Source organism: Manacus candei, unplaced genomic scaffold, assembly GCF_025592945.1.
Source record: "Manacus candei isolate 608988 ecotype Guabito, Panama unplaced genomic scaffold, ASM2559294v1 h1tg000025l, whole genome shotgun sequence".
Classification (NCBI taxonomy): domain Eukaryota; kingdom Metazoa; phylum Chordata; class Aves; order Passeriformes; family Pipridae; genus Manacus; species Manacus candei.
Window position 1 is genome coordinate 2,020,290 of NW_026138073.1, and position 16,329 is coordinate 2,036,618.

General features: G+C 44.3%; 1 protein-coding gene across 5 annotated transcripts in view; it reads right to left on the bottom strand.

The window, feature by feature from the left end:
• LOC127471583 (contactin-4) overlaps positions 1 to 16,329 on the bottom strand; it is a 283,238-nt gene that overhangs the window by 11,541 nt on the left and 255,368 nt on the right. For 4 of the 5 annotated variants that reach the window (XM_051788645.1, XM_051788644.1, XM_051788646.1 and 1 more), the window contains 2 exons: positions 3,894 to 4,069; positions 977 to 1,097 (listed from right to left, as the gene is read on the bottom strand). In XM_051788645.1, coding sequence (XP_051644605.1) covers positions 977 to 1,097; positions 3,894 to 4,069 — 297 coding nt within the window. The remainder of the gene's footprint in view (positions 1 to 976; positions 1,098 to 3,893; positions 4,070 to 16,329) is intronic. The other variant, XM_051788648.1, reaches the window with a different exon arrangement.

Here is a 16,329-nt window from a genome sequence, read left to right on the forward strand (position 1 = left end):
GCCTGGAGCAGCCTCTGTTGAAATGTTTGAGCTAAACAACCAAAAAATTCATCTGAAATCATGCTGCAGCAAAAAACCTGAGAGCCAGTGAAAGAGGGAATTTTCTACTGTTTTTTTCAAGCTCTCCTCCTTTCACCAAGTTGCCTGAGAACTCACATAGAGAACATGGGACAGGACAAGAGCAAAAGGCCTCAAGTTGTGCCAGGAGATGTACAGATTGGATATTCAGGAAAATTTCTTCATGGGAAGGGCTGTCAAGCATTGGAACAGGTTGTCCAGGGCAGAGGTGGAGTCACCACCATATCTGGAGGGATTTAAAAGCCATGTGGATGTGGCACTCAGGGACATGGGTTAGTGGTGGCCTTGCCAGCCCTGGGGGAATGGTTGGACTGATGTTCTTAGAGAGCTTTTCCAACCTAAAGGATTCTATGAATTTCCTGGGGTCTGTGACAATCAAGAGACAGAGGAGCAGCAAAGTTTGCTTTCCCCAAAGTCAACAAGCAAGAAAATATATATAATATTTATTGTAAGGATGCAGACTCAGGGTAACTAATTACAGCTCTGTTAAAGTCCTACTTACACATCACCCGTGCATGGTAATGAATAGATCTTGAAATATCAATGAAGTTCCTAAATCACATTTATCCCAGAAAAGGAATAATATTACTTGGCAGAAGTGCAGTGAATAACCTGAATGCTGCTTCTGCTGCACAGTTCATCAAACAAACGAGCTCAGTTGGTGCAGGTTTGGCATTTAGGACACAAACACGGCGTGTTTATGTGAGTTGTGCCTGCTGGATGAGGGTGTGTATCTGAAACACGTCACAGGCACTGTTTGAGAACATGGTGTGAACCCCAGGGCGTGCTCAGAGGTTTTTTTTCTCAGATTAATTACAAGATGCTGGGGGGAAAAAAAAAGAACAAAAAGAGAAATTTTACAACAACAACACCAACAACAATAACAAAATTCAAATACCTCTTACAATCAGGTCTGCAGCAGCCGAGAGCTTGTCCACACTTGTTTGCACCATGCAGACGTATTTCCCCGCGTGCTTCAGCTGGATGCTTCTGATCATCAAATCACCAGCTGAATCCTGCTGATAAAGTAGGGAAAAGTGGTTACAATTACTTTTTAATGAGCGCTAAACATCATTATCACATGAAGGACACTGTGACTAATGGATTTACTTTGCTCTGGCTGATGAAAACATTAGTAATGCAAGCTTGGCCTATTAAAGGGATGTGTCTGCCTTGAAGGGGAGAGCGGGAGAGCCTCTGAAGTTCTGGCTCCTCCCCGGGGCAGGGGAGCAGGGCTGGGGTCTGGGAAATACCTTCTCTTAGTAACTGGTTGTAGTCTGGTTGTAGTCTACAACTGCCTTGTGAGGGGCAGAGGAGGGGCAGGGACCAGGGACAGGACTCAGGGAAGGGCTGGAGCTGAGACAGGGCAGGGTCAGGTTGGATCTCAGGGAAAGGTTCTTCCCCCAGAGGGTGGTTGGCACTGCCCAGGCTCCCCAGGGCAGTGGGCACAGCCCCAAGGCTGCCAGAGCTCCAGGAGGGTTTGGCTGATCCTCTGGGGCACAGGGTGGGACTCTTGGGGATGGTCCTCTACAGGGCCAAGAGTTGGGTCCCTTCCAACTTGTGGGCCCCTTGTGGGTCCCTTCCAACTCAGCATATCCTGGGATTCTGTGATCATTAAAACAATGTGACAAAGCTGATGTGGGGCAGGTTCACACCTCTCTGGATATCCCATTTACACCCTCTCTGGTGTTCAGATACCCAAGTTGTGTCTCCCTTCCTTCCACAAGTGAAACCCAGCCCGAATTCTAAGACATCTGCAATAATTTCCTGGCCTTGTCTGGCAGCCAGCATTCTGATTGCCCTGTATTTTTGTGCTAAAGATCATGAGAACAGCACTCTCCCAGGAAATCTTGCATCACCTAACAGCAATAATTTGTTTTCCAAACGCCAAGTGCATGTCTGATTAACTATTGAATAGAACTAATTAGGTTTCTCTGTGTATCTGAAGCTGAAAACACTCTCTAAATTCTTCTCCAGACACAAAGCATTGGGTCCATTGGAAATCTCAGGGTAACCTTGTGATTGTGGTTTTTTGACTGAGAAATATTAATCAAGTTTGTAATTTTAGCTTTGCAGGCCGAGCAGGTGCAGTCACCCCAAAATATGCACCCTGGACATTAGTCTGTAAGGGCATCTTTTAAGGCTTGGAAATTGTGTTTCCTTTTCCTTTCAATATTAAATTTCACCCCTGAAAAATGTAAATATAGACTGTCACTCTGCCTGAGACTCAGCAGAGTCCACAGCTCTGCTGAGCCTCCTTTAGAGACACAGGAAAAACACTTGATGAAAATTTTGCACTTTTCCCCTCATTTTTAGAGCTCCTTTCACCCAATAAAAGTGAAAAAAAAAATCATGAGGAAGGATAAGTTAGAATTTAAACAACCCAAGCCCTGCCTAAACAGGGTAAATTAGATGAACTCTGAACTGCAAAGGAAAATGTTATGGTTACAAAGCAAAGCTTTCAGAGATGGTCTGTGAAATCACTGCTTTTCTTACTAAAAATTATTTGGGAATTATTTTGAGTCATAAAACTGGCATGAGAAGCTGGGGCAGGTCTGACAGATGTGCCACCTTCTTGCGTGAAGCCCCCCTCTAACAGATGGCATCTTGAGGTATCTCTGAGCACTGGCCTTCTCCAATTCCCAAAATTTATGCCTCAGCATCTTCAGGAAATCTAAAATTATTAGAAAAGTAGTTTTATTTTAACTTAACAACCTGCCCTTCAAAAGTGAGGTAAGAGCAGAGAAAGCCAAGCAGAGATGGACCATCAGGGCACCTCTGCTCTGCTGAGGGTGCTCTGGTCCTAAACCTTCCTGCAGAGGCACAAAATGCCAAATGCCCCAAGAAAATTCTCTCCTCTTGTAATGAAAGTCAGCAATTCCTACCTTCCTACCTTTGCTTCCCCCATCTGCCACTCGACCATGGTCTTGAGCAGCAGCCATGGACTGTCCAACCATCATTTCCCACTTGTCCCTCTCCTGGCTTTCCACGAACATGAACTTTTCAACCTTCAAGTAAACAATTCTCTGGGCATTGCAGAAGTTTACACTCTCAGTGGGTACTGACTGGGTTTCCCAGAAACAAAAAAAATCAACCAAACAACCCAAAGATACCAACATGGCATTGCCAGGAAACCTGCACAGGTAAGACTGAGAAGAAATGTCACCTCCAGGGGTGGGGGATGTTTGCAATACTCTCCAGGTTATTTTGTGCAGAGGAAAAATAGTTATTCTAAGCATGTGGTCACAAGAGGAGGACACAGACAGAGACAGATAAACATGGCAACAAACCCTGTCTGAGCATTTTTGAGGATATTGTCTGATCTTCTGCTATTTTCTCTATAAATACAAAGTTCTACAATGGTTACAGTTTACATTTATTTTACTGTTTCAGACAGAGAAAATCTATTATGGATTTCTTCCTTGAAGGAGGAGGCAGTTTTTTGCAATGAGAAAACATATTTTTGGTCTCCTGACATCCCTCCCACTGTTCATTTGAGCAGATTTGTCATGCCATGAAGGAAATCATAACAACTCTGCACCAGCTCTAATGAACTAATACACTGGCAATGTTCATCTCAGTCTATGAACAGAAGACAACACAGAAACACGGAATCATTTAGAGTGGAAAAGCCCTGTAAGATCATTGAGTCCAACCATTAATCCAGCACTGCCAGGGCCACCACTAAACCATCCACATGGCTTTTCAATCCCTCCAGGACTGACTTAGCCAAGTCCATTCCTTCTCTTAGCAGCCCTTTTCTATTGTTACCTGCTTTTAGTCCAGTGAGGAGATGCTTTAGAGTTAATACTTACCCCTCCCACTCTTTCAAAGTGATCCCCATCCTTCTCAAAGTCTATCAGGTGCCCATTAAATGACCAGGTGAACATGATATCCAGGGAGTGGTCGTGAGAGACCTGGCATGGCAGGACGATGCTCTCCCCAACCGTGACATCCATGCTGAAAGGTGACACCATGACCCGGGTTGGATCTACAAACAACAAAGAAAGGGGGAAAAAGAGCATTAATCTGGTTCTCCTGAGGAACATGTAGAGCTCAGAGAGATCCTAAACAGTCTCCCACAACTGCAGTGATCACTTAGGAAGGTCCTTAATGTAACAAGTGAACTATCCCATCTTTGCTTTTATCCTCCAGTACCTTTCTGCAGTTGTTGGATTGAAACACTGTTAATAAACCCTCCAAAATCCTCTTCCACTCACCATCCTGATGAAGAAAGAGAAAAGAAAGGGCTGGAAAAGAGTGCAGCAGATCTGAAAGGCTTGGTTAAAATTTCTGAGAAAGCTTGGAAGTCAGAGATTCTCTTCTTTGAATCTTCTTACTTCAAAGAGCTGTTTCACAGTCAGACATTGTTCACCACGGTTATAAAAAACTATTCTGTTGTTCCTGTAATAAATGTTGCCTCAAGAAAACTCTCTCAGTGTAAAATCTCCAAAACTAGAATGAAGAAGGGGATATTAAAAACATGAGTGATATCTGCTCACATCTGGAAAGGGAAAGAATTGGCTGAGGTTACTGTTGTACCTTATTTATATTGCAAACTTGGTGATTGTGTAGAACACTGGCCACGCTCTCTGTGGTTTGACATTTCAAAGCCAGGCTGTTTTCTTTGTGCCAGGAGAGTCCCCAGAAAGAATAAACATAAAGAATGAGAGACACCAACCAAACCTTTGACACCATGGACACCAAAACCCTGCCCCAACAAGCCAAGTGCTGTGGTGATGTCAAAGAGGGGTTTTGGGGGGGGATGTGGCTCTGGGGGTGGTGACTCCAGATGTCACTGCCCTGTTGGACTAGAACTGAGGAATTATTTCAGGGAGGTGAAGCAGAAAAAAGGGCACTGCCCTAAACATGACACTTCCAAAGGGAAGCCCCCAATCCTCCAGGGATCTGTGATGCAGCAAGTTCTGCCTGTTAAATACAGGCAGCAGCTCCACCCCAGCTTCCAGACTAATCCCTTATTCCCAGCTGGAGTTCACACAGATCCTTCACCACTGGTTTAATGGTCTATTTTTCACTTGAGTCCTGCAGTAGGAGCAAAACGGTGGCACAGAAAGATGAGCCCTGACACATTATGCAGACTCCAGCTCCTCGTCTGTGCCCGTGAATTCCCTCTGCCTCCAAAGCTGACATTCCTCTTTCATTTCTGTTGACAAAAATGCAGTAATTTTTTCTACAGGGCCTCAGAGGAAATGAAAAGGAGACAAAATATTGCTTAACAATGAGACCAAAAGTCTGAAAATCATATAGAGATAGATATTTTTGCTTATTCCAAAAATCTATTCTGCACAACTGCCATGCTAAAATAATACCAGCATTATTCAATCTCTGGGATATGACACCAAAATCTTAACTACTTCTTCCAGAGACTACTGCCCAACTGCTTAAGCCTCTGCTAAAATAATAAAGACACAGCAACAAAGATATGGTCTGGACAGAACTACTCCCTGAAATCCAGGGGATGCAAAGCTGTTCCCGGATTTTTGAAGACCTTATCAAAAGTGTACAGGAGGTGGTGAAAAAGATTTAATCTCTGTCTGTATGGATTTCAGATCAAGTCCTCGGGGACTTGGCTGTGTTATCTTGGACAAATTTATTTAATCTATATTTCGGTTCTTCTAACCAGAGCAACTCTTAACACAACCACAGTAGGTATTATGAGGCTTAACTAATTAATACAATTAAATGATTTATACATTTAAAATTTCTTAGGCATGAGCAGTATAAGTGCATATGACTAAAACAATGCTTAACTGTTGCTTAGATTTATGGTATTACTTTTGTATAACTGATGTATCAGGATTTCCCAGTCACTTGGTGTTGCTACAACTGAAATTCAGGAAGACTCAGAGCATCCCAAGCTCAGGATGCTACAGGAATACCCACACCAGCAGCAGGGCTCAGGCATGGAACCACTCACTGAAATTCCTCTCAGCATCAGAAGTTCATCTATTTTATAAACATGTAAAGAATCAAGAACATAAATATATAGAATAGAAATTATATAGGATTGTAGAATACAGAATATATTCTCAAATGGAATTCTGGTATATATTCTGTATTGTGGAATTCTAGAATATATTTATATTCTAGAATATGGTTAGAATATTTATTTAGAATTATAGAATATAGAGTTATAATAGAATTCTAGAATTTATATTCTATATAGATATAAAGAATATAAAGAAATGGGTGTTTGCTAAAGATCAGAGCAGCTCAGCAGAGCTCCTGCAGATGTTGGAACTCAGTGCCTGCCTCCTCTAAAAATCAGCCCACAGGTTTCATGGAATCATGGAATTATTTAGGTTGGAAAAGCCCTCTAAGATCATCAAGTCGAACCATTCCCCCAGCACTGCCAAGGCCACCACTAACCCACATCCCCAAATGACACATCTACACATGCTTTGAATCCCTCCAGGGATGGGGACTCCACCCCTGCCCTGGGCAGCTGTGCCAGGGCTGGACAACCCTTCCACTTCAGAATTTTTCCTAATATCCAACCTAAACCTCTCCTGGTGCACCTGGAGCCCCTTCCTGCATGTCCCTGGGAGGATGAGGAGCCAGGCAGGGCTTGGGGCCGTGCTGGGCTGTGTGTGACTGTCTGTAGGTGTCACTGAAGGCTCAGGGAAGCAGCAAAGCTCCCTCTCAGCCTTCCTTTCACGCCAGCATTTTCAGGAGCATGCTTTTTGTGTGACAGGAACAGCACTTTGCAGTTTTCCATGGTTTTCCCTGCTCACCAGCCCCTCTGGCAGCACAGGGGGCTCATCCTGTGGGGTGTCACTGCGGACTCTGAGCAGCCTCAACGCTCACGGGGCTGTTCCTCAGCTGGAGCAAATCCTCATGGCCACCCCAGGACAGCTCTGGATGCCCAGCCATCCGCCAGCCTCCCTGGGGGGGTGCACTGAGGTCATCTGAGCTTGTCTTACCTATTTCTGTCCTGCCTTACATCCCGATTTTCCTGCCTTACATCCCGATTTTCCTGCCTTACCTCCCTTGGCTTTACTGCTGCAGCACATTGCAGAGCACTTGGTATATTCCTGACTGATTGTGTTTGCTTCACACTACAAGAGACTTTAACAAAGTTTTCTTCCTTGCTTAGAAGAAAGGGAGCTGAGCAGCACTTCCCATCCGTGGGAAGGCTGGAATTGCTTCCCTCCTGTCCCTGCAAACAGCAGCCTGGCAGTGCCATTAGTGCTGCCTGCATCTCCCAGCTGCTCTTGGGATGCAGGGATGCATTTCCCAGCTGCAAACCCAGAGGCTGCAGGCACTGCAGGCACTGGCTGAGGGGTACCATTACCCAATCTGCAAAGGATCCATCCCACATGGATGTGCTATCGACTGGGTGTCCCTCAGGAGGGATCCCTTGTCTGGGGTAAGTGGCTCTGCCTCGCTGCCCTGCTATGCATGGTTGGGCCGTGTCACATCGACCTGCTCACTGTGACACAGCGGGACATGACCTGCAGGGGCAGGACAGGAGTGACAGAAAACACAGCACAGGCTGACACTCACAGATAATGCTTTTTTTTAAAAATATAGGTCAGTTCAGAGCGTGCAAAGAGCTTTTGAATGATCACAGAATCCCAGGATGTGCTGAGCTGGAAGGGACCCACAAGGATCATTGAGTCCAGCTGCTGGCCCTGTAGAGGATCATCCCCAAGAGTCCCACCCTGTGCCCCAGAGGATCATCCAAGCCCTCCTGGAGCTCTGGCAGCCTTGGGGCTGTGCCCACTGCCCTGGGGAGCCTGGTCAGTGCCCAACCGTTTTCCTGAGATCCAACCTAACCCTGCCCTGACACAGCTCCAGGTCCTGTCACTGGGCACCACAGATGCAAGAAGAGCAGGGAAAGCAAGAAGCCATGTCACAGATATTGTGCCCATCAGCAAGATTTCCACTGACCAGAGGGTTTTTTTCAGACCTGCCTCTGTTAAGTGGTTCCTTGGATCCCATTCCCAAATGTGCCCCTCTCCAACCTGGCTCAGCTCCACAGGGCATGGATCCAGTGATGGCAATAACCACAGTGCTTTTCAGTGAAGGATATCAAAGTCCTCAGTAAACAATGAGATGTGCTTTGCCAGCCCTGGCTGCTGAAGGAATAAAGGGCATTTCACTATAATAAAAGGCTGAGCTGTAACATGCTCGGGAGATACAGCTCTTCTTGTTGGCCTCAAATCAGTGGAATTGAACATTCAGAGACAGATTAAAAAAAAAGAGATAATGTAGCATTTCCAAGGCTGGTTGCTGAACCCTGGGCATGTAATACCTAAATGCTTATTTAGAGATCTATCCTGGTACAGAGGGGGTCAGAGGAGAAGGAAGACAAGGGAATACTCTGGTTTTGACATATTTAGCCAGCATAAAAAACCTGAAGAAATCAGAACTCCTCCCCCCCAAATTTATGCTTCCTTCAGACTGTTCTGCTTCTAAGGGAAATTTTCTGAGATCTTGCAAAGCCTTATTCCTTCCTCTCCTCTTCCAGCCTTGCCTTCACTTCAGTCAAGTTTGTGCTTTCATGCTGCTAATGGGAATTTTGTAAAAAGATCCTATAGAATCAGGGATTCATTAAGGTCGCCAAAGACCTGCAAGATCATCAAGTCCAACCTCTGACCTATACTGAGGTCTGAGGTCCCTCTCCCCTTTACTCTTTTGCCTAAGTAGGAAAAGTCTGTTGTAAATACTCATGGCTTTAGTTATGGACAGAAAAAACCAGTCTGAAGCTTTAAATGGAATAAAAAAACCCCAGCAGTGTTTGCTTTTGCTGATGGGTATTTTCTTCAAGCACATAAGAAATATTCATCTCCCACCTATTATCCTCGGAGTTAAACAGCTGAGCAGCTTGGATGTGTCCTGGCCAGAGTGGTTCCTCCAGGATGGGGAGGGAGGATGTTTATTCCACGCTGGACAAGGGGAGCCCACAGAGCCAGAGCCATTCCAGCCCCTGGGCTCTGACTCTGCAGCAAGATCCATGCTCGGAGCACGCCAGGGCATCTGCTGGGTGGGTAATGAGAGCCAGGGTGGCTGACAAGGTAATTCCAGGTTCAAGCATCAGTGCTCAAGTGCAGGAGTTTATGTTCAATTACCAGATGCTTCAAACAAGGCACTGAGACAAAGGCAGGCGATGCCAAGCACAGGCTGCAGCCAATTCCAGGGAAAACGGTGCTGCTTTTCCTGGGGCTCTACTTCCATCACTCTGCTGATATTCCTTACGTGGATCTGGGCAGATAAGCAGCAGTTTCAAGTTTGATTAACTATCTAATTACCTAATTCTCTTAAATTAGTCTTAAAGATGCAGATATGTTTTTTCCTGATCTGCATAAGCCATTTCCTGTATCAAGGTTTGGGAAGTAAACCTTTGTCTTGGATAAACTGCAAGGCTCAATCACTGTTCTTCTCACTGGACCACAAACTAGGGGTAATTGTGCAAATTTGCAGTAATGAAGGTTTACCTTACATGTATCAAAGATAAATCTTGTTTCTTGTACAAGCTTTGAAACTGTATTTTTCCTGCAGATTAACTCAAATATTTGGGACTCACTTTTCCTCCCCTCCCCCTTTTTTTTTTTAGAATACCAGCATGTTTACCATTTCCATTTTGCCTTTTATCAGTGGGAGTTAATAAATGCATTGCAGATCAATGTTCTCTATTTGCAATGACATTTTACATTATTGTATTGATTCCAAGGCAAATCGTGTCCAGAGATAATAAAAATCAATCTTGGAGGTAGAGTCACCTGGTTTCTATGAGCAACCAAAGAATTCAAGTCCAGTACATGAAAACACTCAAATGTGCTCTAATGTTTCTTTCTCTGTTTGTGAATGAAACATTTAGCCAAGACCATAAAGCCAAAAGCATCTGAGACTTGACCAGTGAAACTTCTGGGAGCTCTGAGCACCATCAGACACTGTGAGATCTGCAGAAAAGAGGAGAATACACCCCTGAAGTAAAGAGATTAAAAAGCAATGAATAATATAAAATAATAATATGAGAGCAGAGCAAACTACAGCTATCTTAGCAGACCCAATACCTTATGGGGCACAACTGAGATCAAAAAGAAAGGGGGAAAAGGGAAATATTTACAATATTTGGACTTGAAAGTATCACAGATGTGAACTGTGACGAGTCACATATAGAATTTCAGGAACAGGGACATGGTTTTTATGCCAGTCTCTGTCCTCTTTTCCATATAATCAGCTGTTACACATGTACCAGACAAGTAACTGATTTATAAGCACAGTTCTTACCAGGAAATTCCACAGCACTTACAGTACCCTCTGCTGTGCACGATGGTGCTTCAGCCTAATAAAATATAATCCTATTAAAAGGACACTATCAGTTTAGAAAAGGGACTTTAGGCCTGGGACTAAAGTCACTTAGCTCTGATTTTAGCAATGTGTGTGATTAGTGCTCCAGATCTTTCCATGTAATCAGGCAGCACTGAAGGCAGTGAGACATGGCCTGGTATTTAACAGGGATTAAGGAAAGGAGGGATGGAAATCTGACCTCTCCAGGAAGAGCAGAGACTTCAATTCAGCAACACACACAGTTGAGCTGGGCATTTAGGACATGCTAAAATTGCTTTCCTGAAGGAGGATCTTTATCTTGCAGTTTACTTGGTCTAAGTCTTGCTCTGTCAGAACCACTACAGTTATTTTCAGCTGGGTGCCTGAGCCCCTTTCTCTGAGGAAGGCTCTGCTTTCTGTCAGGGTGGGAAAGGTGGTTTTAAGAGGCAAGTTTGGATGTTATTCCCTGGCACTGCACTCCTAAATGTCCCATCCATCCAGCTGCTGCAGGTTCCCTTTTTCAACAACAGTTTCCTTCTCAGTTTCATTCAGAGCTGAACTGCAGTCGAGGTACAAGTTATTAACATATTTCTTACACTAATATTGAAAAACAAGCTGCCCATGGATTGAAAACTGTCTAAACTTGATGTAAGAATCTCCCTCCCAGGAATTAATGCCTCCCATTGCCCAGGCAGGGAGCAGGCAGTCAATCAGGGGATTGCATTTCTGCACACTCAAATCTGCATTCTCGGCGTGGCTGAATAATAAATGAAGGTTAATTTAAATCTGAAAACACATTAAGACTGGAATTGCACGGAAAGATACTGGTGAGGGATGTGCCATTAGAGTAAATTCAAAGAAAAAAATATATGAAAATATATCCACTCCACCCAGAGTGCAGAGAGTGTTACTTACATGACGAGAGGGCACAATAGTCCACTTTAACCTCCATTTTCCCCAGTGCAATGCAATCTGATCAAATCAAGCTCTCTCCGTGCAATTGTCACAAAGAAAATCATGTGTAATGGGGGCTGGAAATGACAATCAAATCTGTCACTCAGAGAAATTTGTGCTTGCTCTTTCCAGCAGCACCCAACAGCTGCTGATTACCCCACAGACCCCAAACTTGCCTCCTCCAGCTCTCGGCCTTTCAGGCTGAAATAAAAGTCACTTCAGAGGTGCCTGGGATGAAATGGCTCTGTTTGACAAACGACTCCACGTTTGTGACACGTTTTACAGATAACCCAGAGAATTCACGGCGTCACCTTTTGTGGGCTATTGATTGCAACCAGCTGATATCCGTCTTCTCAAGTATGGAATAATCTACTGTCATTGCACAAATGATGGCTGTCTCCCCGAGAAGGTTAATCAGATACAGGAGGAATCATATCAAATCTTTGATAAATTGCAAGTCGCTCAGGGATCAATCACTGCTCTCCTTGGCCCACAAGCCACGGGGCGTTGTGCCAACGTAACGCTGCCCGCGGACACGGTGCCCAACAACACCCTGCCCCCTGGAAGAGTTCAGCCTGCTGAGGTGGTTCATTTATGGTGCTTTTTCGTGCTTCGAACAGCAACGACCATAAATCAAAAGATTTCAGAGAGCACCAGGGAAGCAACAACCTGAAATCCAGGCGCTCAAACTGCAAAATTAAAAATGCAACTTAAAAGTGTGACTGGCGCGTTTTTAAGGTACAAACACGTATTTTAGGTCTTTCCTATGTGAATTGTATGTCTATTTTCCACACCCTCCCCATCAGGACCAAGATGTCAGGATCAGCTGACGTGCAAGAAGAAATCCCAAATTAAGAGTCACTAGGAGCCTCTTGAGCTGTCAAACTCATGGAACAGCCTGAAAATCCCTAAGCTGGACTTTCCACCTTCCCAGTGAATGATCCATAGTTTAACCATCCTTGATATCACGTGGATCAAGGGCTTGCATGTGTCATCAATGCCTTGGGATAAGCCAGACCTGGGGTACAGGTCATTTATCAAGCAGCCCAGGACACATTCATCTTCCCATGTGCCATTTGCATCTGGAAAGGGAAGTGGAGGGGAGCACCTACTGACACCTCTGAAAACAGGACAAGTTTTTACTGTTTTTTAACTATTTTGTTTTACTATTACATTACAGTTTGTGGAAAATATACATTATACCTGTAAATTTAAGTCAAACGAAGGAAGCACAACAGCACATAAATATAAACCCAGCTGCAAACCTCAGGATTTTACAACCATCTAAAGAACTGAGTCAGGCAACAGGGAGACATGGAAAGCAAGAGGGAGGGGGTGATTTTAGCACTTTTTATCAGTATTCCCAGAGGAATTGTATCCACGGTGCCCATGGCTCCTGCTACCAGAGCACAGCAGGGGAACCAGCCCCTTAAACCCCAGTCTGAACATTTGGACTTTGAATCACATCCAAATGTGAACAATTAAGCTAAACAGAACTCCCATGAAAAGACAATTAGATAAGCAAAAGAGGAGGAAGAGTGCAGAGCAAAGAGGAAGGCTGCTCCAGCGTCGGCACAGAATAATTGGGAATAAAACAAATTCTCCTCCTCACTTTCTGTCTGACCTTGAGCAAGTCATTAAAAGTCTCTGCTGCCTTATTTGCCCAGTCTATAAAATGGATCAGACCTTCATTATAAACTGTTTTGTCTTCCTACACCGCTGTGCACAGCAGATATTTTTATTTAAGATTAACTTTTTCTCGAATCCCCGTTGGGACTTCCACACCACCACGGGCACGTCTGACGCCCAAACACCTATTACTGAACAAATCAAGTGGCAGTAAGACCAGAACCAGCAAAACAAACACTGAAACAAAACTTCCTGGGCTGCAAAGGTCTAATTTGTTTCCTGGGGAAGGTGAGCTGGTCTCTTGGTGCCCTGTGCTCCCTGGCGAGGAAGTGACTCGTTCCAATTAATTAGTGACACACAGAGGAGACAAACCCTCCTTCCAAGGGATGTGCCACTGCTCTGCTGTCTGGCTGAGCCCTGGTTATGATATTATGGAAGGGGCAGGATGGAGGCAGGATCACAGCTGAAACGAAAGTAACAACTTGCAAGACCATCCCCTCATTATAACCTGCTCAAAATCCCCAGCTCCTACTCCGCTGAATAAATCTTCAACTCAGAGCATCATTAAGAAGTGTCCCTGACATTTCTCCTGTTCCATGGCCTTTTCACCTCATATCAGACACAGGTTTTTCTCATGCAAATAATTTCAAACCCAGAATCAAGGTCCAGCTTGCAAAGACACCCAGAGAGCAATGGAGGAGCAGTGTGGCAGCTCCATCTCTCCTCTCAGCCGAGTTCAGTGATGGCTGAGCTTGGCCCTGAGCACACAGCTTCGCTTTTCCTCCCAGACACTTCCAGTCCTGGCTCTGATGTTCACTGTCAACTGCATCACACAGTTTAGTTACCAGGACTAAACAGTCTTTACAGAGATTACATACTGTGCACTTAAAACGTGAAAGGAACTAAAATTTTCACTGCTGGCTTCCTAAAGAAACAGATATATTCACAATGAGGCTGGAGGAAAACAGTCCTAAAACCTACAAATTGCATCACTAGCTCTTTGTGATCCACTTAAAAACTTCAAACACAATGAAAGCAAAAGACATATTCCAAGTGTGTGTGATAGACACAGACAGAGGAAGCCAACCCAAGCCATGGCAAGTCAATGCAGTGACAAAATTCCTTGTATTTCAAAGACAACCTGCTTTTGAGCCGTGAATATTTGTATTCCTGTCATATTCCCAAACAACTGGCTGGAGCACAGTGATACAGGACACCTAGAACTGAACCTATCCCAGTTTTGTTCTCTCTGCCATCATGATTCTGAGATAAGGACAAGAGACTGTAGTTTCATATTAACTTTGTTGGGATTGCTCATAATCTCGCTTAAATTGCTTTAAAAGACAGGAATATCAGGCCACAGGAGTCCCTAATACTGCAACCCCACCTCATCACTGTTCAGCAGTACTGTAGATACTTCCTGATGTGTCAAACCCATCCTTCCCAATCTGTATTCCTGTGCCACCTGGCCATTGTTATCTGCTGAGCACCTCTGAGGAACCTGTTTGTAACCCAGCCAGGCTCAGGGAGGGAAAGCCCCAACAGCTGAAACCCTCAGAATTTTGGCTCCACTAGGCTGCTTCCAAAAATGCTCCTGAGAAAGCACACCAAAGGCCTGGTATTTCCCCAAGTACTGTCCCAGATTCTTGTCTTCAACACTCTCACAGTGTCTCCTCCTACAACACAAACCGTGCTCTCTAAATGCTTCCTCTGTGTCTGATGTTACAAGCGCAGCCCTCAGGCCAGTCTGTTCCCAGTCACTGCTTTCAAGGATATAAAGTTCACTTTCCCTCTCTACTCTCCCACACTGTTTCCCTCATCTTTACCTGAGACACAGATCAGCAGCCACGTCCCCAGTGCAGTCATGTTTAGATCATCGTTATCCCTATCCCAGTCAGACTGAATTTGGTACGGAGAGAAATGGCTCCAGGGAGACCTTCTCCCACCTTCCACACCAGCCCCACAAGCTACAGTGACCTCAGTTTTCTCTGCTGTATTTTTTCCCTTAGAGCATGGCCCTAATTTACCCAATATTTATGGAATTCCCATGAAACTCGTATCTGGAAGTTCATCCCACTGCATGCTTTGAGAAAGGACAAACTGTGAAGGTGAAGAGCAAACCCACAACATCAGTAGACTTAACTCCTGATGTCAGCAGACTTACAGTGCAGGATCTTCTTCAGCAAAGACAAGACATGGGATTATATTCCATCTATTGTTAAGAACAATTTAAAATGTTAAGTTCAGCTGCCTTGTTTCATTTTCTAGGAACCAAAAGCTCAAGGGGAAAGATCTTCCACTGCCTGAAATTTGTGTAACTCTACTGAGCCATACAAAGCTGCAGGAACTGGGATGTGACCCCTCATTTCTGAGCCCAGGTGGGTTCATTTATCCTAAACAGAATGTGTGTGGAACCAGCAGCATCACCAACTGCCAGAGCTGGGCATGGGAGAGGTCACAGAATCAGAATATCCTGAGCTGGAAAGGACTCACAAGGGTTGAGTCCAACTCCTGGCCCTGCACAGTTTGTTACTTATATTTTATATACAATCACACACATAAACCCACTCACTTATAATCAAATGCACTACACTTACTTCGACTTAAATCTGTGGTTCAGTTTTGGGTTTTCACATTTGCATTCAAAACCTGAAAAATACTTTAACCTTTCTGAAATGGATCATGCAAAAATAAATTGCAGCAAGTTGATGAAAAGTGTTAATTAACCCGCTTTCATCTCATTAAGAGTCTGTGTTTAACCTATAGGTCGACTCCCCTTTCAGCTGATGTATGGATCTGATCTCCAATGATGAGCTAAACAACCCAATCTTTTATTGATGATGGAGAACTCCTGCACCTTTTCATTTTTTGGGGGAGAGGTCAAGAAAATTCCTAAACCAAAAGCGCTGAGCTTTTTAAAGGAATTATTCCAACCTTTTATTTTTCGTGGCAGAAGAGATTGCAATAATGCTTCACCCTGCAATACCTTGTGGGTTTAAGATAAAAATACAGATCAAAAATAGGATTTTTCTTCCTTTCTACGGGGTGATAAAAATCTAAATTTATCTAAAAAAATATATTTTTTCCACATTATGTGCTGAATAAGATACACTATAAGCATCATCTACTTGCTCTAGTATTGACTTCATTATTTACCTGTGCAATTATTGGTTTTAAGCCCCTTAACGTGTCTGAAGGTTGGCTGGGGGTTGGAGGGACACACAGGAGAAAGGAGAAGGTGGTGGGAGGGAAGTGAAGGGAGGAATCTGCTGCTTTTTCCACGATCCAGAGCAAATCTTTCACTCCAACTGGCACTCCCTCCATCAGAACCAGACGAAGTACCTGCAGGAGCTGCTCTGTAGGAGTCAGTAT